This window comes from Pollicipes pollicipes, unplaced genomic scaffold (assembly GCF_011947565.3).
Source record: "Pollicipes pollicipes isolate AB1234 unplaced genomic scaffold, Ppol_2.1 Scaffold_3087;HRSCAF=3621_pilon_pilon_pilon, whole genome shotgun sequence".
NCBI lineage: Eukaryota > Metazoa > Arthropoda > Thecostraca > Pollicipedomorpha > Pollicipedidae > Pollicipes > Pollicipes pollicipes.
Genome location: NW_023596225.1, coordinates 39,169,996 through 39,192,532, shown reverse-complemented (window position 1 = coordinate 39,192,532; position 22,537 = coordinate 39,169,996). Strand labels below are relative to the sequence as shown.

The window sequence follows — 22,537 nt, the reverse complement described above, 5'->3', positions numbered from 1 at the left end:
TTATGGTCGGTCGTTTGTGGATGGTATGCAGGTATTGACCACCGTTCGACCGTCTGCCCACCTGGCTGTGTGGCAGCGACTCTGCAGAGGTGGGTGAGGCTGTAAATGGAGAAATTGCCATCGAAACGTAAAACGGGTTTTCTTTTGATGAGGTAATGCACAAACAGTCTTAAAGCAAAACAAAATGTACAAAACCTACTTAAACGTCGTAAGGTTACGTTAACGTATCGTAATCGTAAAATTATTTTGGAATTTTATCGTAATTTTCGTGATGGTAAAATTTGACGTGCGAAGCTTGGCCATCAATGCTTGGATGATCTAAACATGCAGGATCGGCTTCAGAGCCATGCGCCGCTGTATAGCCAAGCTTCGTCGAACGCAGGATGGAGGGCGCTGTTGACTTTCCAGCTGGGCAAGACCATGGTGTGCGACACGTATCTCCGAACTTGTCACAGCTCATGACGCGATCGGATCGCATCTCCACCGTGTGCTGGTGCTCCACGCGAGCGGCAGGCCGTGTCAGGCGCACCCCGGCATGCCGGAGGTGCCGGAGGAAGCGTCGTCATCTCAGAGGGAGCGTTGTCCCAGACAGGTGTTGGTTCCCTGAGCAAACTCAGAAGGCGGCCTGGCGTGATCTCCCGTCACGTTCGCCGGCAATGTCATCCCAACTGACAGCCGACAAACAGACTGACAAGCTGACAACAAACGGCTGACAGCAAACGACAGGAGCTGTCTGCCCTGCTGTCGGCTTGTGCCGGGCGTGTCAGCTTAGGCTAACCGGCTTGTCTCCTGCCGCTTCAGATCTGGCCATGGTGGAGGCCCCAATGGGCACCGGGATCGAGTACGACTACCTGATCAAGTTCCTAGCGCTGGGCGACTCGGGCGTCGGCAAGACGTCCTTCCTCTGGCAGTACACCGACGGCGTCTTCCACTCGCGCTTCATCTCCACTGTCGGCATTGACTTCAGAGAGAAGCGTCTGGTGAGTGACGGTGCGGGGGGCTACGGCTTCTGGTGCTTCGAGGGAGGGGACAGAGTCAGTACCAGGGCAGCATTGTTTGATACTTTCAAAGAGGGGGCAGAATCAGTACCACGGCAGTAGCGTCTGGTGCTGCAAGGGAGGGGACAGAGTCGGTACGAGGGCAGCAGCGTCTGGGCTTGGAGGGAGGCGACAGAGTCTGGTAAATGGGCTCGAGAGGAAGAGAAAGATGCGAAGAGAAAGAAAAATAGAAAGAGAAATGGGAGACATAGACAGACAGTTGGCGAGACAGCTGACGATGGCGTCGATGGGTTGGAAAGCTGACAGTGCCGGTGTTGTGGTTGACGTTTCATAAGAAACCACCTAATTCGTGTTGTTTTTCACCAAACGTATACACCAACTTTAATTTGAAGCAGTTGAAAATATGAGTTAAAGTGTGTTCCGTTCTGCTTATCCCCTGATTTTGGATTATTGAAGAGTTTGCCCGATCTCCTGGCTGCCGTTTGGCTTTGTGTAAGCATGTAGTGTCGCACAATGCTGTTGAATTATGCGACTGGGCTATCGACGCGGCGGTGACCGGTCAGCGGGCTGCCCCGGCCCAGTGTGGTCTGCCTCGGCCCGGCTGGTGCTGGCTGCCCCGGCCCAGCTGGTACGGGCTACCCCGGCCCGGCTGGTGCTGGCTGCCCCGGCCCGGCTGGTGTGGTCTGCCTCGGCCCGGCTGGTGCTGGCTGCTCCGGCCCGGCTGGTGTGGTCTGCCTCGGCCCGGCTGGTGCTGGCTGCCCCGGCCCGGCTGGTGTGGTCTGCCTCGGCCCAGCTGGTACGGGCTACCCCGGCCCGGCTGGTGCGGGCTGCTCTGGCCCGGCTGGTGCGGGCTGCCCCGGCCCGGCTGGTGCGGGCTGCTCTGGCCCGGCTGGTGCGGGCTGCCCCGGCCCGGCTGGTGCGGGCTGGCCCGGCCCGGCTGGTGTGGTCTGCCTCGGCCCGGCTGATGTGGGCTGGCCCGGCCCGGCTGGTGCGGGCTGCCCCGGCCCGGCTGGTGCGGGCTGCCCCGGCCCGGCTGGTGCGGGCTGCTCTGGCCCGGCTGGTTCGGGCTGCCCCGGCCCGGCTGGTGCGGGCTGCTCCGGCCCGGCTGGTGCGGGCTGCCCCGGCCCGGCTGGTGCGGGCTGCCCCGGCCCGGCTGATGTGGGCTACCCCGGCCCGGCTGGTGCGGGCTGCCCCGGCCCGGCTGGTGCGGGCTGCCCCGGCCCGGCTGGTGCGGGCTGCTCCGGCCCAGCTGGTGCGGTGTGTGCCGGCCGGGCGCCGCGCGGCCGCCTCCTGACGCGCCGGTCCCCGTTTCACGGACCCGCTGCAGCTGTACCGGCCGAGGGATGCCGAGGGCGCGCCGCAGGGCAAGAGTCAGCGCATCCACCTGCAGCTGTGGGACACGGCCGGCCAGGAGAGGTCAGACAGGTCGCCGCCAGATGGCGCTTCCGCGGGGCTGCCGCCCGACCCGGGCCCGTGCACGTGGCACCGCAAGGGGGGGGGAGTTAGGCATGGACCACTGTGCGGGTGGAGTCACTCGTTGGTAGTCTTTAGCTGACGGGCTTGCATGGGTAGCATTTTGGAGTAATGATAGAATTTCACCGCCACACAGCTGGATTTTATAGTACTAACTGCATTCCTCACCGCCTGATATAGCGTAGAGCAGTCGGCCTACCGCTGCCACAGCCTGAGGCGCAGCCCATTTGCCTTCCTCCGCGCCTTGAGTTCTGTCTTGAAGCTGTATCTGCCGCACCCAGCGGATACAGTTCCCCTCGCCCATGATAGTGATGCCGGTGGTGAACTCCCACCTAGCAGCCGCGCTAGACTAGTACTAACAGCGATGCGCCAATAGCTCGGTAACGCCGCCTTACTAACCAGCGGGGCATGGCCTAGGTAGATGCTAGAGCTGCCACTTCTGAGCCCGCACACCCGCACAACGTGGATCAAAGGCCAGCAGGTCCGTAAGAATTGGTAACGAAACCAAACTGACCTGTTCAAACAAGGGACAGGTTTGGCCTATCAGGGGTGTCCCCAGTGCTCAAAATGTGCCATCCTGCACCGATCGTGTGCTATCAGATGCTTTTTTTGTCGATGGACCAGGCAAAATTGAAATGCTGCTGCAATTGTTCAGAGATGACGGTCTCAAATTTGTGACCGGATAGAACCCTGGACATGACCTTTAAAAATGTGCGCATTTGACATATTATCAGCTATGAAAAGTTTTGCAACGTTCCCCGCGTATTGCTTCTGTCATGCTCTCCGTAATGCCGCTCTGGGGCTGCATCCCCCGACCTGCCAAACGAGCGACAAGTGTCAGCTGCTTAAGCAAAGATCTCTAAAATGTGAAGCATAACGTCTCGCTGATAAATTGTGCTGTAGCAGTGCGATGGCTGCGATAGAGATGACTATAAGCTGCGGTTTAACCCTGAGTGCACGCTGACTTAACGCAGTTACTTAGTCCCCCCCCCCGCTTTCCCCCTTGTGCTAGAATGCGCCAACAAAAATTGCTATCTGAAACCACTAGCTTTAAGAATGCAGACACCAAAAAATTTGAATTTCAGATCCGAGCGGACTTTTTGAAGAAATTTTACGGTACGTAAAAATGACGTAAGAAAGTCTGACGTTTTTGGGATCTGAACCTCATGGCTGATAGGGACTTCCCATTTCGGACCGCGGGCTTCAGCAGGCTTTGGGCATCTCAGCAAGTGGCAGCTCTAGGAGGTGCTGCGACTAACCGGTCTGACCGCGGTAGCGCTAGCCGGTATGGTAGCGGCTGTGGTAGCACTGGCCACTGCTCTGGCATGCGCCGCACGCCGCCTGACTAACGTCTGCCGGCGGGCCGGGCCGCAGATTCCGCAGCCTCACCACTGCTTTCTTCCGCGATGCCATGGGCTTCCTGCTGCTCTTCGATCTGAGCAGTGAGCAGTCGTTCCTGGCCATCCATGGCTGGCTGGACCAGCTCAAGGTTAGCGGCCGGCGCGCGGCCCACCTCCGACGCAGCGGCTTCCCCCGGCCCGGCGCGCGCCGCGCGGCCCACCTCCGACGCGGCGGCGCGGCCCGGCTTCCTCCGGCCCGACGCGCTCGCGCCTCGTGGTCCTCGCCGGCCTGGTGATGCGTTGGATTTTTTTTTTCTGGTTGTATTGCGGTTGTATTGCTTTACAGTGGGAGATTATTACTGGGGTTTGGGTCCTTTCGTCCTTGGGTTTCTTGGGTGGCCCACTGCTTTGACGACGGAAAAGTTAGATTCCCTAGGACACGTGTTCATAAGCTGATGTATTTGGTTGCGGAGATGCAGGAACAAATGAAGCCATTCAAGAATGCAAGCGTTCTGTTCCTCTCCACGCACACTTAGATCCTCACATGTGCGGACCGTTCGCTTCCGGTCATTATCCACCCATACGAAATCAGAGGTAACGATGCAGTGCACGGTAGACCAAAAGAGGATGATGCGGGTTAATGCCAAACAACGCCTAATGGGCCTGGATTAGGTTTTCCCGGACAGCATTTTCCTCAGGCGTCATTGCCACGCATTCATCTTCATGGCCTGCTCCCGCCCATTTCTTTCCATGGCCCATTTGCATGCCCCAGACGAGAGGTGGTACGGATCGAAACGCATGGGTAGGAATGAGCAGTCCGTGGCTGGCTTCCCCTGGCGGCGTTGAGATCATGTTCCCGCCAGCACCGGGTAACAATGTTGTCCCCTGATAAACCTTTCCTTCATTGTCCGAGAAACGCAACGTCTTAGTTTGGAATCGAACCCACGTATGCCGTGTCACGCGCACATGGAATCAGCTGCCCGCTGTGGGAGACGGAACTGCACGCGAAGCAGGGACGCCCCCTGGGCGCCGGGGACGTGCGGTGACACCCCGCTGCGCCCGCAGACGCACGCCTACTGCGATAACCCCGACATAGTGCTGTGCGGCAACAAAGCGGACCTCGAGGAGCGAGCCATCACGGAGGACCGGGCGAAAGAAGTGGCCGACAAGCACGGGTGAGTCCCGGCCCGCGCGGCCAGCCCCCACCGGCCGTCCGCCTCCTCGTGGGCAGGCCAGCGGCTGGTCCGGACGCCAGATAACTCGACTGGCGTCCGAGGATGTGGGATGCGTCCGAGGATGTGGGATGCGTCCGAGGATGTGGGATGCGTCCGAGGATGTGGGATGCCGTCCGAGAATGTCGAATATGGTCCGAGGATGTGGGATGTCGTCCGAGGATGTGGGATGTCGTTTGAGGATGTGGGATGTGGTCCGAAGATGTGGGATGTGGTCCGAGGATGTAGGACGTGGTCCGAGGATGCTGGATGTGGTCCAGGGATGTGGGATGTCGTCCAAGAATGTGGGATGTCGTCTGAAGATGTCGAGTGTCGCCGTCTGAAGATGCTGGGTTTCGCCGGAGGATGTTGGATGTCGCCCAAAGATGTCGTCCGAAGATGTCGGATGTCGTCCAAGAACGTCGGATGTCGAGTGCTGCTCGGATGTTAGGTCGGTCTGGGGCGCGAAGCCCCTGCCGCGTGGATTGCTGCAGCGGTTCTCTACTGATCCTCGTCATTGCACGGGATCTCGCTAAAGGTCACGGCCGCCAAGAGTTGCATTTGAATGCTTAAACTCGCGGAAAGGGGCCTATAAGCTGGGGATGTGATTCCGTACGCCCAAGGTAAGCAGCCTGGCCCCCAACGTTGCAGATGTGGTTTTCGGGCAATCGTGGCCTATGGAAAGAACAGCGCGGCGTAGACCTCACACTACTCTAGGTCTGGCGATTTTTGGGAGTTGACGCCTTTATGTGCAGCGAAAGTCAGATACTGCTCATGCATCGCTTTCTCAGGAACGGGAAGAGCGAAGCACACCTGCATGATCTGATATAGAAAACTGAGTCGTGCCGGCGAACTGGAGCAACGGATCATCCCATCTCGCATGTCTATTCGTGTACTTGCTGTTGTTTGCTAGAACTAGCATAACTAACAAAACTTCACCAGCAACGTAGCTTTGTGTTTTTTGTCACGTTTTACGGGAGACTTTTGAGCTCTGTTCGGCACCTGACGAGACCAGCTGGTATGAAGTACTACCGTCGCTGTGAAGCTCGTTGTCGCTGTCGAGGGCAGTCGCTGTTGGCAGTCGTTGGTTGGCGTGTGGAGCCGGCGCACCGCAGGGCGAGCCCTGTGCGGGCCTGAGATGACGTGCCGCCGCGTTGCAGCTTGACCTACATCGAGACGTCGGCGGCCACCGGGCAGAACGTGTGCACCGCCGTCGACATGCTGCTGGACGCCGTGATGCGGCGCATGGAGCAGGCCGCCGACCAGTCCACGCTGCCCGGCCGGCGGGGGAGGCCGGCGCCCGACGTGGCCCACATGCAGCTCACGCCCGTGGACGAGTCCAAGTGCAGCTGCTGATGGCGCCGCGGCGCCGGCCGATATCAGCGGCCGGCGCTGGGCGAGTGATGCACGATACCGCGTCTGGCGGCGGGCTCGCTCCGGTCGCAGCTGTACCAAGTGCAATTAGCGCCTCCGGCCGTCGCCGGCGACCTCGAGCTAATTGCGTGGCCCGTTGATTTGGTGACCGATTGGCGCCGCGGCGACCGCAGCAGGTGCGCGCCCGCGCGATCGTGAAGCGGCGACCTCCTCCGACGCTGATGCGGTGCGATCTTATCTGCCCGGTTCCCCACACGCTCGATAGCGGAGGGGTTGCTTAGCCACCAGGCGCACGGGCCCGCAGCTGCGCTATGACCTGCCAATCAGCGGCGCAGCCATGAGTAACGTGGGGACAAGCGGCGAGACGTCCCCCTGGATACCAGTGGTGTTGGTCTTGGGTCTTTTGGTTGCAAGACCGCGACAGCGACTTCCTGTTTAACGCGCTGCCGGTATCGTAACGGTTGTTGGTTATGTCTTCCGCGAGTTTTCTTGGGTCAGGACCAGGTCGACTGTATGCGGCTGAGCGGCTGCTGTTTCTTATCGAATGGTGGTCATGGTAGCGAGAATGAGTTGACACGAGAAGACGTTATGAGACGAGACGTTGCTGACTTGACATGAGAAGGCACAGCTGCTGGTTCCGAGCCGGAGATGCGAGAACCGCTTCCACCAAAGGCTTCATACGGCAATCGGTAACGAAATCTGTATCTGTGAATGTCTAATACACGTCCTGCCAGCTATCGGGTGTCACAACGGCGGCGTCCGCGCGACCAGCGGCTCGTGCGGCGGGAGTGGGCCGTGTCATGCATCGAGGTCGTCTCCGGCGCCGGCTACAGGCAGCCCGCGGCCGACCTCACACCGAGCGTCCTCTGCGGACGAGGAGCCGCACACGGACCCCGTCCTCTACAGGGCACCCACGCCGCACGTACGGGCGGTCCGGGCAGACAACTGCCGGCAGGCAGGCGTTACGTACAGCGCGCGCGCGCCGGGGGATGTCACGCCCCCGGCGCCACTCTCACACCTACTGGTAGCCCTCGGAGCACGGGCGCCGCCTGTCGTGACGACGCCGCGTGCGCGCGTGTATATACAGCATGCGAGCCGATGACCACACCGAGGTGAGCGATGGGACGCGCGGCGCCGTCCGGTCGCGCGCGCTGGCGCGCCCACCAAGCCGTCTGGAAGCGGACGTGACACCGCGGCCCCCTCCCGTGGCCTGATGATGCAGTCGGATTGCCGGGCGACGCGCGAGTCGGTACGGATGACGACGCACGAGCCCGCGCGGACCGACGCACTGCCCGGTGTACCGGTCGGGGCCGGCCCAAGCGGCGGCCGCGCGCAGTGGCAAGTCTGGCGCAGTCGCCGGGCCGCCCACAACAGACACCAGTCGTCCGGGCGCCGACGACAACACGACACGCGTCGGCACCACCTCCGCTCCGCAGGGTGAAAGCACAACACGCGCAAATGAAAGCAACTGAAAGGGTAAAGGTAGCAGTGGGCCCGGGGCGCGGCGGCGGCCGGGCCGAGCCTGGCGTGCGGTGCGGTGCGCTGCGGCGGCCGACGGCGGGCCCGACCGCCCGCCAAACCGCTGCGGAGCGTGACCCGCCAGCCGCCGCGGAGCGTGACCCGCCAGCCGCTGCGGAGCGCGACCCGCCAGCCGCCGCGGAGCGTGACCCGCCGGCGCGGGCCGACACAGCCTCCTCGCGAGGCGGCCAGTCTGACTAGTCCTTGCTGTCTTTGGGCGGTGTGATGAGCCAGCCGATGGCGATGTTGTCGAAGCCGCTGCTGAAGAGGTTCGGCCGGCCGCAGGACGTGTCGTCGCTCCAGGTGACCGAGCATACCATCCGCCGGTGACCCTGCGATCCAGACCTCCGCTTCATCCCGGCACTTCTGACTGGGCTTGGTTCAACGGCACATTGGTCAAATCACATCTGACTCAAACTGAGATCCGAATCACGGTTTGGATCAAACATTTTTAAATAGCTTAAGTAATGGACCGTTCATTGAAATCAAATTACATCAACGATTCCCACTTTTCTCTGACTGAATCACACAGCGTAGTGCAAATAGAAAATGTCAGTGAAAGAGCAAATCACATGTCACTACTTTAGAAATTAAGATAAAACTATAACCATACCAAAACAATCAATGTTTTATCTGTTACCACACTTAAATCAGCTGCGCGTTTTGATACGATACTCTTTATACATTTAGTCCCTACATTTAAACTTGAGGGGTTTCTGATTTCAGAACCCACTCTAAGCAGAGCTTCTTGCGTAAGTCCTAACCCCACCATCCAATCGCGGACTTCCACTTCAGCGCTATAATTTTTGTGGCGGAAGTTTCACGTCCAACGATACCCGGCGCGTTCTACCGTGCCCTCTGGCCTCATCTGACCTTGAGCAGCCACTACCACCAGCCGCACACCGTCCCAGCCAGAGCCATACAGCGCGCGCCAAATCGATTCGACCCCCCCCCCCCCCCACCCCTCCCGTCCTGCCATGGGTGGACTCGTCATGAGTTCGGGGAGCTAGGCATTCTAACTGACTGAGCTACGGGACTGGCACATCTGCAGGACAGTGCGCGGTTCTCTCCATGCGTGACGCAAATATTTTCATCCCCTAAAAAGCCTAGCGTCACGGGAAGACACGTTTTGTTGGCAAGCAACGTGAGTGGGAGTTATGACAAAGGCTAAATCTGGTATGGTGTAAATATCCGTTCAGGTTTGGTTCGACCCCCCCCCCCCCCCCGTCTTCTCATGGGCAGTGGAAACCTGCCAGATTGTTTACTCAAAACTGTGCTTTGATGCCATAACTTCAGTTGACTTAGCAGTCATTTGGGGTTTTCGGGCGTTTCGGCCGCGCGGTCCTATAGCGCCCATAACAGTTCAGTTGACTTACGAACTAACATATAATTCAACATAAAACAAATCAAATTAAGCTTCAACTAACAAAACCGCTGCTATTCATTGTCAATCATTGTAAATCAATCTCGGAATCTTTAACAATCGTTAGCCGATTCTGAACAGAGTCGGGTGTTTGCCAACTCAACTGTTCCAGCTGCCAACAATCGGATACATGATTCGTAACTACGCAAAAGGACATACAATTGGATGACCCTTGATCTGAATCTGATTCCGAATCAACTCTTACTCTGAACCATGCAACGATGCAAAATGAACCGAAATCGAGGTGATTCCAGAAGTACTTCAGAATCTAATTCCACGCTAACACACGTCTGCTGTAATTAGGCCAGGACACGCCGGCCAACCACCAAAACACACCACCAGCCAGACACCCTATACGGCACGGCACGAGCGACGCTATAACAGACGCGAACATGACGTCATCACAGATCGTCCTTACCAGACCAATGAGCCAGACAAGCTGAAGCCAGCTGGAGGAGCAAGACAGCTATAGTAACCAATAATAGGTACAACCAAGGCGTTACAATCCGTCAGCATGATAATGTGACAAACAGAAATCCCCCAATGCAACATCCTGCCACCACTGCTGTGGGGCCCAATTCCATGCAAGCTTGGTAAACATCCAGGCTGTGAACCTGGCGCCTTTCGCCGCCGCCGTCTCGGGGGCGGGCCGCGACCGCGCCGCGCCCCGCCGCAGCCTCTCACCAGCCGGTTGGAGCGCGGCAGGCGGGCCAGCCGCTGGCCGCTCAGGTCGTACAGGCGCACGTGCCGGTTGTCGAACGGCAGCGCGATGACGTTGGCGGCCGACACGTCCAGTCGGTTGATGGCGGCGTCGCCGCGGATGGTGGCCAGCGGCGAGCGCATGTTCTTCAGGTCCCACACCTTGCAGGTGCGGTCGTCGCTGCCCGAGACCACCTTGTCGTCGCGGCTGAACACGGCCGACGTGACGGTGCTGCCGGCGGCGGCGCGCGCGGCGTCAGCCGGGCGGGCGACGGCGGCGCCGGCCCAACTCGTCACGGCGCGCGGTCACTGCCCACGGTCAACGACCAGCCCAGGACCAGGCCCCCTCCCCCCTGAGGAAATCCCAGGGGCGAAAGGGTAGGTAAGCAGGGCCACGCAGTATTACAAGTGGAATGGGTCTGGACCAGGGATGCAGCTTCCCCAAAATATCAGCCCGCAGCCCGACCCACCCCGACAGCTGATGACCCCAACTTCAAGTTAGCTGTGATGTAATGCCAACCCAGCATTAGCCCGCGAGTTAATGCTACAAACATTTCGTAAGTTCTTCGTGACTTTCGACCTTTACATCGATGTGTGAATACAATTTTTAATGCAGTCTCTATTGCGCCAACGTAAATCTTAAACATGGTGATGCCAGTTTTCAGCTACAAGTGAGAAGGAAGAGGGTGGGATACAACTTTGCATATCACCAAATTGTACTAGGTCTTCTACCCCTCTACCTCATCTCAATAGGCCACGGGCCATGTATACCGAAATTGCATGCATCAACTGATGACTCCGTACCGACGGAGTAAAAAATGCTGGCCGTTTCAAGTGAAAGAAAGCCTCCTCATTTCATTGCACGGTACGTCAGCACAAACACAAATGGAATGCGCCACAATCGACGAAATGCCATACATTTAATAATCACTATTAAGGATAAGTCCAGTGCGAAACATTGAATACCGTCAGTACAATCATTGTTTAGCACTACGTCGCTAAACCAGCACCTTGGCTTATGATATACTGAAAGTAATTAACTCAGTATAGAAACTTCTACAAAGTGCCCAGGAGCTCAACTCATCATGCCGAAAAACCAGGAGCTGAAGGCCTTTCTTTCTAATAACAAGTACTGTAAACGTAGCAGGTGCATCATATGTGAGCTCAAACAAGCAAAATCTAACACAGCCACTGAGCCTCCGCTCGAAAAAGCTACCTTTACCCAGGAGGTCACTATCAGGCAAGGCAGCCCAACTGGACGAATACGACAACGGCTCACGCGGCCGAACCACGTGCTAGGCGAAAGCCAACGGTGCTCAGCAATACAAACGCCTGCCAACGCGCGTCCCACCCGGCGCGCGCCGAACTCACTCGGTGTGCCCCTGAAAGACGGACACGCAGGGAATGGGCTCGCGGAAGTCCCAGAGCCGGAACGTGGTGTCCTTGCTGGAGGTGACGACGAACTTGTGGTGCGGGTGCGCCGACACGTGCGTCAGCTCCTGGTCGTGGCCGGCCAGCGTGTTGAGGCTCTCGCCGGTGGTGACGTCGAACAGCTGGGCCGTACGGTCCCAGGAGGCGGTTACCACCTGCGGCAGCCGGCGCACCACCCAGCTCAGGCGCGCTCCGGGCGGAGCGCTTCAGTTGACACGCTGCTCCGCTCGTTGTGTGTGGCTGTACGACTATGGGTCCGGAGGGTGACGTAAGAACTTTGAGCACACAGAATACGTAATTCACTACTACACTGACGTCACGTGGCTCACAACGTAATATTGCACTATGACCGTCTTCACGCGCTCATTTTTTCGGCAAAAGCATTGCCGACTTCTGACGCCCCAACGCCACTAATCATCTGACAATTTGACGATCATTTGACAAACATTCACGAGCAACGGCGCATTCTACTACAGCTCCGGCCTATCAGCAGCTGAACTGAATGCATACTGAATCATGGCGTGACTCACGGTGTGCAACTTCAACCGTAATTCTTCTCGGTATCAAACCACGTTCTTTATCTACGTCAGAGCACCACCGCATGCCGACAGCAACACGACCCGCCAGTCCAGTTCGACCAGAAGAGCGCGCGTGCAAGCGTGCAGGGACGACGTACCGGTATGTCCGGGTGTCGGCGTGGGTGGGTGGATGCTAAGGTACACTGGCAGATGTGCGGATTAGATACTGGACAGGCGGGTAGGAGGATTAGACGGACAGTGGACACACATTTGTGAGTGCGCATGTGGCGTCTGCGTGCCTGCCATCCCGGCACGTGTCGGCCGTACGGTACCTGCTCGGCGCCGGCCAGCCAGTCGGCGGCGATCACCACGCCCGAGTGCCCGGTCAGCTCCAGGATCGGCGTGCGCAGCGCGTTGCTGCCGTCGGCCGGGCCCAGCTCCATCGGGTCGTACAGCTCGGTAGGGTCCACCTCCTCCTCCGATGAGAGCGCCCTCTGCCGCCGCACCGCCGCCGCCGGTGAGCGCGACCGGCGCCGGGCGACCGCACCCACACACACACACACCGTCCAGCCGACTTCCCACGAGGAGGGCGCCCCCCCCCCCCCCCGAACACTGCACGCGGATGGAGGTCAGAGCACAGACGGACGCGTACGAGTGCGTGCAGCAGTGCGCCCCCACCCGGCCTGCGGGCCACCGAGACCGCTGCTGCGGGCCTCAGCTCTGTCCCTCCTGGGACTGGTGTCGTCTGGAGCCGGGTCAGACAGCTCCCGTCCTAGCAGCGCGGCCGGTGGAAGGGAGCCCTACTTTAACGTCATACCATAGCTCAGCGCTGCCTGCGTCCAGGTCAAAACGAGACACTGCATTACGCTGCATCACGTTATGCTGCGAAGAAGTCAGTCACTGTCCAAATCTGACCTTTTTCAAATACCTGAGACGGGTTCTGCTGAACTTAGTCTTTGAAGTTCACTGCGACAGGGCCACAACTTCACCGACGACGAGCACACGCGACAGGACAGGGGCGTTGACGCGGACAGCAAGCCGCGCAGACCAGCCCGAACAAGACCCGCACGGCAATGTGGCCCGGTCGCCGGCCCGCCGACGACTCACGCCGGTATCCATGGTGACGACGGCCTGCCAGACGTGCGCCGTCTGATCGCCGGAGCCCGTCAGCACCAAGTCCCGGCTCGGGTGGAAGCGCACCGAGTTGACGGAGCCCTCGTGGCCCTGGTACTGCAGCAGGCAGCGGCCCGTGTCCACGGACCACACGCACGCCGTGTGATCTGCGGAACACGAAGGGCGGTCAGACGACCAGAGCGCGCGGCCGGATGCCGACAGCTGGCTGACCCCCGAACACAGGGACGCTTCGGCCGCCGCAAAACACACTCTAGCTGTCGTGCAATACCGCTGAATTTAAGCTGAGACGGAGCAGCGCGACGCTTCAATTGTCACAAACACGACAACGTTTCAGCCGCCCCAGAACGCAGCCATGACTAATATGATACATAACAAGGCAACACTTCGACAGGTCAGGGCGCGCGCGTCGGGGCGCGCAGTTTGGGGCACGCAGGTTGGGGCGCAGGCCGGGCCGCGCTGCACTAACCAGCAGAGGCTGTGCCGATGACGTTCTGGCCGGGTCGGCCGGTCGACACCTCCCAGACACCGTCCTTGTGCGAGCGGTACTCGCGCACCAGCGAGCACACCGCCGACGCGGCCTTGAAGCTCGACACGATCTTGCTGGTCTGCTGCTTCAGCTTGTAGGCCGGCTTCAGCTTCTGCGCGGCGTGCGACATCACTGCCAAAGATACGAGCCGGCGATGTCACAGCGGCGGCGGGTGATACACCGACATGACGCCACGGGGTCAGGAGAGGCCACACCCCGCGGGCTCGGGCGGCGGCCGCCGCGTGCCGGGGCGTGGCAGGTGAGCCCAGCAGCGCACCGGCCACGCCGGCGCGGCTGCCCTTGCACGCCGGCGCCGACCTCGGCAAATGCGCACGAGACGAAACACCGCAGCTGTACACTGGCGGGCGTCCCGTCGCCGCACGACCCCGTGTAGCGCCGACACGGATGGTACGCGTGCCGATGCCAATAATCAAGCGGTGGGACGGCACTGCGGCGATTCGACAGAGATTCATAGGCAATGCACGGCCAATGAGCTGACTTATAGTTACGCAATGCTTCTGCACGCCTCTACCTCAACGCGTCAGCTGACACCAGCCTGGCGTCATGGCGTCATTGCTGCCACGTCACCAACATCATGTTTACTGCAGCACCACTGCGGCCGCGGGTACGCCGATTCGTCCCGTGCCGTACACCAGGCCAACCACACTAGAGAGAGCGGTGCCACACACTCGTCATGTGATCCCTGTATTGCGTAACCAGGATACCGAAGCAGCCTACATAGGAGGTTCTCTTCATTTTGTTTTCCGTAAACGCGCAGCGAGTTCCGAATGCTAAAACCACGATGAGAATTCCAAGTCCAATGAACCAAAATACTGTCAATGGCAAACATTTTGGCCGCTGCTTGCAGCCGTAATATTACGGATAAAAACGCCGACACAGTGGAAGTACCAGTTTATGGTACTCATAAAAACAGTGAAGCGAGAATTCCTGGCGAAAGCATGCATCACAAGTAACTGAATACGACCCGGATCTGGTAACTGAACGATGCAAGATGGACTAGGATGCGCAGGACATTAGAATAACGTCGGCTTGAGACGTACCACGGGGACTGATTGCCGGGTTGACATTAATCTACGGACACTTGGATGACACTGAGTACTTAAAAGCGGCCATCACTCGCAAGCCAAAACATGATGACGTTGAATACTATATGTCAACATTGTGTATGCTGCTAGTGAAAACCAGACATGTCGCGGATTTACAGAGCATTTTGAATTTGATGGAATACAGAGCAGAGATCAGACAACTTGCATGCATCTGCCCTTTAAACCGAAAACACTCCCATTCAAAAGAGCAGCCACCGAGATTTCAGATGATCAGACTGCCAACTTGCAACTCAGCACCGAACAGGAAAACCATAAGGCAATTACCGCTTGCGGACCACTGGCACCGTTACCGTTGTACACGACGAAGGGCCGGGAAGGGGAGAGGTCGAAGATGGACGTGGGGGACTCGGTGCCGACAGGAGAGGCCGCAGGAGTGAGGGAGAGGCGGGGCACTCCTGCAACACCCGACGTGGTCAGCAGGCTGCACTCTGCTCTCTGTACTGCGTTAACACGGCACGTCACCGTGCTGCGCAGGCGGGGACGCAGCCGGAAGTGCAGGAACAGCACCGCTGTTAAAACACGCGTCACAGCAAGCACGTCAAGCATGCGGGGAACTCAAAACGTCGAACCACAACGATGATGTGACATGACAACATGAACATGGAGCTTTTGTCACGCGGTGAGGTCGTTGCCGCCGAAAGGCATGAGTGCACACATGAACGTCGAATGATCTTACGCTTTTGTTTGCTTTTGACCGCGCCGTCTGTCTCCTCGCACCGATCTCCAGGCTCCCTGTCGGGCTTCTCTTGCAGGAGCTCCAGCTCCTTGTGCACTGCAGCATGAGGAAATGTTACACTTGTGCAGTGAGGGACTGGAAGTGATGCAATGTAATGCAACACTGGAGAAAGGTTTACAATGATATGCACAAATCGAACAATCGAAAAATAAGGTGAAATCATACGCGACATACCGGTATGACCTAAAGAAAATATGCAAGTTTCATGATGCTAGCCGATTGCCGATGCCGATTAACAAATTGCGGACATAATAGAACGGGGTGAAACCGTCAACTTACGTGCAACATTTTCTGTACAGACACTTTCAAATTCCTTCTCAATCTGGAAGAAGAGCTCGTTCAGCCGTGACCTGCCGCAGAGAAGGCTTTTGTCAACAGGTCACTTCTTGGAACTTCAGCTGGTGCAATAGGAACTCAAACAAAGCACATATTTAACAGCATGAAGTTCACACGACCCATGGATTCCAGAGAACAGCCCACAGCAAGCCCAGAGTCCCATACTTGTCGGACCACGCCCAGACCCAATTAAAAATGTAAACAGTTAAACTTGAACCCCAACAGATCGCATATGGAACGGGACAGTACGCAGCCTCCCCCTCCCGCCGCACTTCCCCTTCCCCACCGTCCTGAACGTCGGACTGGAGCCCACGACGATGGGGAGGAGGGGAGGACAGCGTCTCAGCTTCCCCGTTGATCCCAAGAGTGGCACGGACCTGAGGCGGGGCGGCAGCGCCGTCTGCTCGGGGTCGGCGTCGGCGCGCGCGCCGTGACTGCCCGCCACCGCCGGCTCCGGCTCGTGGTGCCGCATGCGCGGCATGGAGATCTTGAGCGAGCGGGGCGTCTTGTTGGCGGGCCCGGCCGCGTGCGGCAGTTCCAGCGGCATGGCGGCGCCAGCGGCCCACTCCCCCGGCTCACAGCTGCCGGCGACAGATGGCGTGTTCACCGCCGGTCCACTGACGCGACACTCAGCGGCGGCCGGCACACAGACAGCCGACAGACTGATGCACAGTGTATCAGCAAGTGACGGGATGACGGGTAGTGCCTGACAGAATGACTGACAATACATGACAGAATGACGACAGGAGAGGAGACAGCACACTGACAACACTGGCGTTGGGGGCATGCCACACATACATGGAGACAATGGTAGGCGGTATGCCAATAGGTGGCGACCTGGCACCGACCTGCAGCACACCGACGGGCGGCGACGGGCCGTCTACAACGGGTGGTACAATGATGGGCAGCACAACAACATGTGACACGCCGGCGGTACACCAACTGACAGCACTCACAGGCGGTGCACTGTCGGGTGACAAAGGGTGCATGCATCAACAAACACTGTCAGGAGGCATGCCAGCAGGCTGTATGGTGACAGACTGTACAATAATGTCTGGCTGACAGACATATGACAGCTCACACACAGGCAACATACCAATGGGCAGTTTGCTGTCCCCATGGTGGTTGTATTTGGCCCTGCCCTTCCTGTGGTAATTAGCAATGACTAGCCTAATTTACCCTGATTTAGCCTAATTGACCCTAAAGTTATTGCCCTAGATAATAATCATGTGTATAATGAGACTTAGGGTGTCCTTACAGTGATGATTAATGATATGGTGCATGATCACTTGTTTAGGTTAGTAGCACTGTAGTATCTCCCTTTTCAGGTCATGAAATGCCTTTCAGCCTAGGATTGGGTCAGTACGTGAGCAATGGATACTTTATTGAGTTTGAGTGTACAACATGAAATACTGAGATTGCTCAAAATGCAAAATGTTATCAAATTTCACTTCAAGCATCTCAGATATTGTCCAAAGATCGCTAGTCTGATCTGGAATCACACAGCAAATTTAAAGGCACTGGGTTTAGAAGGGTAAATAAAGTGCAGTTTAAAATCTTAATGTGGAATATAGAGTACATTTTGTGTAGATGTGGAGATCATTTCCTTAAGTCATAATGAGAAATAAGAAAAATGGTTTATCCTTGACTAATAATCATTTCAATTCTCCAAAGCCTAAAAAGAAATACATTACCAGACTGGTTAATGAATCGCCACAGTTGCTATCTTCTAGATACTAGATTGTGTATTGATCACTAGTCATTCACGGATACTGTTCCAGCTTGCTGCACCTAGTTGCTGTCATTGTGCTGACAATAGCAGCTGACACTAGACAAAATGATCAAACTTATATTTTAAAGGCTTGGCACACTACAATCAAGTTCCCTGGAGGTCATTATCTCAATGTGCATTACCTAGTGGTGCTTGGCACAATTTAGTGCCATGGACCATACCACTGATATTTCTTCAAGTAGACACATATACTCATATGACTTGTTAAGTAAAAATCATATTAAGCACATATTTAGCTTAAGGTAAATCACTTGCATAGAAAATTTAGCAAGCATTATCCCTTTTGAAATTGAACAGGACATTAAGCAAAACAAAAGCAAAAGAACTACCTGTTAGTGATCCATCCAGGTACCACTTGGTGTCACAGACACAAAGACCAAACATTGCAGAATACAGATGTTTGTGTGGCTGCATGCCAGCAACAATGACACAGGCAATGAAATAAACATCAGATATTGCAAAATAAATATTGAAAATAAGCAAGTTAGTTATCATAGTAAGACAATGCACAAAATTAACAATATGACTGATTTGACAATATGGTGCCAGTGGCAGACAAAAGGGAGCAGAATATCAAAGTGGCACATATAAATGAACCTGAGTTATCATGAAAAAATAAAAACATGTTTGTAACCATATACAATACAAATGAAGTTAGCCAATACCACATACACAGGAAAACACTTCAAATTCATATAACTTCTGCTATAACTGCAACTTCGCTGATTCACTGTTGGCAACTGGCCCTACACATTCATTGCTGGTATGTGTATGGATGGGAACATATTGTAAGTTTATCTCAGATAAGTTGTTGGATCTGGTTAGGCCGGTGTGCTATGGCTGATAATACAAACTGCCAGTTGTCAAGCATGAATATGCATTGCAGGAGCAGATTCATGGTATCTAGGCACATCTGTTACGAGAAAGAACTTTAATTCCATCTCACTATTCTATCTTTTACCAACAAAACAGTGAGCCACACTTCATATGCTGGCAACATCATGTTACAGACCTGGTCGCTGTCGCCACACAGCATCAATCACAGACCCCACTGTCACCTTGGTCACCCCACGCAGTCCTCCCCATGCCCGACACCTTGTGCCATTTACCAGGCATAATGCTATAATCATCCACCCATGTCCCATACCCAGCATCTTGTTCCTGAAGGTGTGCATTAAACATTTTAATTTGTATTTTGGCTAACAAGATACCCAAACCATGACCATTTTCAAGTTGCAGGGGCCACAGTGCATGAATACTTAGTAAATCATAACATGTCAGGCATGGCAACATTGCCGCAACACTTTTAGAGCAGGCATGTTGTAAATCTGGCAATTCATTGGTGATCTCATTTGGTTGCTCACACAACAATAGTCAAATTTGGCTTACCCTGAGGTAGGCTCATGCAGTAACTACCACAATTTGCTCTGATCTGAGTTTGACACAAGTGAGTGAGATCTTCAGCATGCTGATGTTGCAGGCAGCCAATGCAGTGGGTCAATTTCAAGCAGACTGGACACAAAACCCAAATTTAAGTCATAGGGCTCTGGGTCCTCCAATGCAATTCAGTCATACACCCCAATCAAGGGGTGTTTATCAGGGTAAGCAATGGGGGTGCCAGGGTGAGAACCTTATGACCCTAAATCCCCCCCCCCAAATTGCAATAGATCTAGGCCACTCAGGTCTGACAGACAGCATTCAGAACTCGACCTTTTTCATTACCAATTCCTTTATTGCAGCAGCATGGTAGTCATCATCATGGAACAATGCCAAGAGAAAACATGCTCTATATAACTGCTCACCTTTACTCAAATTTGTGTAGTGCTCCCACAAAAAACTCAGACCCTGACCAACCCGGAGTAAGACGCATCAGCAGTGAAAAGCTCTGCCTCCCAAGATGTTGGATCGGCGGCCCTGCCCTAATTCATGAATCACCACTCGGCAAAGGGACGAAAAAACTCACCCTGCGTAGGGAATGAGTCACTGTAACCATGAACCCATTCATGAACTAGAATATCTTTAATCCTTCCACTCCATTCCACCAACCCCCACTCTGCCTCACAAGTCCCAGCCCTTTATCTCCAACCCGCTCCCCATCGCACACACTGCGCAATGAGGCGAGAGGGAAACCAAAACAAAATATGCTGGTCAAATAGGCGCAGAGCAGGCAGATCCGGCAGATTAATTTGGCACTTCTTTATTGCTACCATATCCTACAGATTCCTCTGTTTTCGCACAATGCGGGCGACGGGGCGGAAACTGGGGCCCTACCGTAGGCCCGCCTTGGTTGTGTACCTGGACGTACCTATCAAATGTAAGTGTCCACAAGACGAAGGCCTTTTTAAATCCGTTCGAGTTACAAAAATAGACGTTGACCTCGACACGACACACCTAAAGGCTGAGACCGGGAAAGTTTAAACAGGATGTATGCAGGTCAAAGTCGCAAATCTCAGTCTGAACGTAAATATGAATGTATTGCCAGCTTGAAAAAGCCTTATCTTTTGTCCTAAGGCCGGAAGATTTCTCCGGACCTGCTCTTGCCTTGACAAACCAGAGGCAGACTTTATTCCCCAAGGTTGTTATCATTGCGCGAGATAGGATCACTCCATGTTATCACCTCTCTCGTTCCAAATCGAGCAGTCGAAAATATCGACGGAAGTCAAGAAAATTTCTCTTCCCGGTTATCTAACACATTTTATTTTGAGCCTGATTCTCTGCTGCCCCACTAGCTAAAGCGGCCATTAAAGACCCGGGACGAAGTTTTTCTATAGTCGCGCTGTTGACTGCTGTCCCCCAAAAACCTTCCGTGCGGTCTTTCGTAACTTTGAAGGGTTCAACCACCCATGCTGGAACAGCTTAGAGGTCCCAGAAATATGGAAGTCCCCGCTCCTGACAACTTTCCTGGATCTGCCTCCGCTCCTTACGTACATTGTATTCGCCAAGGCCACTGGTGTTCAAAAATCCATGCATGAGTGGAAACCTGTCGGGCATGAAAAATAGTATCGTATATGGGGAGCAACACTGCTCGTTACTCGCAAGGGGCGAGCGTTATGCACTGCGGGTCTGGGGTGGTCCACCTTGCATCGAAGCAAGGCTAGTTGTAGTCAGTAGCTGCCAGAATGCTATGGCAGGAGATCGAGCCCGAGCTCATTCCAGGAATGGGGTAGACGGGTAATGGGTAATGACGGGTAGTTAAGCGGTTCCGCCACCCTACACTTCAATTCTAGAAGCGGCTGAAGCTGCATTGGTAAAGCCAGTTCCGAAAAGAGGTGAACGTGCAGCAGGCCTGTTCTCTAAGGAATTTTGAATTGGGGTCGGGGAATCCGCAGTGATATACCTGCTTCCAAATCTGGATTAATCTAACCTATCGTCCAAGATTTGCAGTTCTCCTCGCATTTAGGTAATTTTATTTTCTGTCTTGCAACGAGAAATAGATAGAGCAAGTTGGCTGCGATACATGAAGTCATAACAGGGCCAGCACGGAGCCAGAACAATGGCGAGCGTGGGAAGGTGGGCGTATCTGGTCAATTGCGAGTGGGAATCTGGCCGAGTGTGGGTGCATTTCTCAGGGACATAACACGTTAAAAGTCCTTGGCAGCGACGACAAGCACCAGCAAACCACTGTAAGTATTTCTGCATTTACTGAATATACTCTGGCTTTAACCTGCAATGCATATTCAAGAACGGCAATCAGACAGCAACGTTTGGGCAAGATGGAGGTCCCCGATGTGACACGGACTCCGACTTCCGTAGTGCCAAAACAGCATTGAGGCTCTGTGAAATAGCCCAGAGCCTTAATCAGGACTTGACATTAGGACTTGAACCCGGACTCACGTTAGCAAGGCACACCTGGATGGGTCTGTATACCCGACGCTTCCGATTTTGGTTTCGTAAGCGTGTCTACGTCTGAAGGTAAAACATTTGGGAGTCATACCATTCCAGGCATAATGTTCCGAAACAAAAGCCATTACAGATACATTACCCTCTGGCATTTTCAGCGAACTTGAGGACAACTGTCAACCCTCGTCGTACCCAACGACCCGAAGCCAAGGACGTGGGATTGACTCAATGGGTGCCCCTCCCCCACCCTGGTCGCGAGCAATCCATCCACCATCCTAGTGTCGATGCTCAGCTTTCACGAAAAGTACATGAGCCATAGCCCAGACCCCAGTCCAATTACTTCTGACCTGAAGTAGAAGAGGGAGGACGATTCGCTCACCTGTTCTTGCGATGCTTGGCTGTCGGGTCAGCCGCAAGTGGAGCTCGTCCAGAGAGGAGCGACGGGACATTGTCCCGGCGCTGTTCCCACCGCCTGACACACACAGCTACGTCACCCACGGCCTGACGCCGCGCGCCGGCCGTCCCCGACGGGACTCGCGAGCCGACGGCCGCGGCCGCGCGGACGGCGCGCCCCCCCCCACCGCGCCGGGCCGCGCGCGCCACCTGTCTCCCGGCGGCTCCGTCCACAGAGGCTGAGACTGACGCGGCTCCCGCGGCTCAGCTCAGCGGCGGTGGGGCCACCCCGGGTCAGGTCAGCGGTCAGAGCCGGGTCAGCTGTGGTGTGACCTTAGGTCAAATCCGCAGCTGGGACGACCTCAGTTTCGCCTCACTGTTGGCGTGACCTCAGGTCAGGTCAAATGTGGTTTGGCCCCACGTCAGGCCAGCAGCAGTGTGACCTTACGTCAGGTCAGCTGGTGGTGCCGCATCTTCTCAGCAGCCAATCCATCCCGTCCTCCACGCAGACCTCACCACAGCGACGAACGTCCACCCGGCCGTTTCGCGCGGCCGCGGGGGCAGCCGAGTCCTGCCCGGTTCGGGGCCGGCGCGCGCAGATTGCTGCCGTGTCCGCCGCGGTATCTAGCCGGCACTATCAGGAGCGGAGAGCCGGGCAGTCGATGACC

General features: G+C 55.9%; 3 protein-coding genes across 3 annotated transcripts in view; 1 reads left to right on the top strand and 2 right to left on the bottom strand.

Annotated features, from left to right (window-relative positions):
- The window catches only part of LOC119114733 (ras-related protein Rab-27A), a 48,523-nt gene that overhangs the window by 8,599 nt on the left and 17,387 nt on the right, over positions 1 to 22,537 (bottom strand). The gene's annotated exons all lie outside the window — the stretch shown is intronic.
- Positions 798 to 7,131, top strand: LOC119114734 (ras-related protein Rab-27A-like). Its single transcript, XM_037238750.1, has 5 exons — positions 798 to 980; positions 2,326 to 2,414; positions 3,846 to 3,960; positions 4,877 to 4,986; positions 6,183 to 7,131. The coding sequence occupies exons 1-5, from the start codon at positions 810 to 812 to the stop codon at positions 6,376 to 6,378; spliced, it is 681 nt and encodes a 226-aa protein (XP_037094645.1). The 5' UTR covers positions 798 to 809; the 3' UTR covers positions 6,379 to 7,131.
- On the bottom strand, positions 8,025 to 19,732 carry LOC119114732 (WD repeat-containing protein 37). The gene is made up of 10 exons (XM_037238748.1): positions 19,600 to 19,732; positions 16,222 to 16,425; positions 15,788 to 15,858; positions 15,449 to 15,544; positions 13,586 to 13,777; positions 13,093 to 13,265; positions 12,318 to 12,479; positions 11,408 to 11,622; positions 10,022 to 10,268; positions 8,025 to 8,246 (listed from the first exon to the last, which is right to left on the bottom strand). Exons 2-10 carry the CDS (start codon positions 16,389 to 16,391, stop codon positions 8,112 to 8,114), a joined length of 1,461 nt encoding a protein of 486 aa, XP_037094643.1. The 5' UTR covers positions 16,392 to 16,425; positions 19,600 to 19,732; the 3' UTR covers positions 8,025 to 8,111.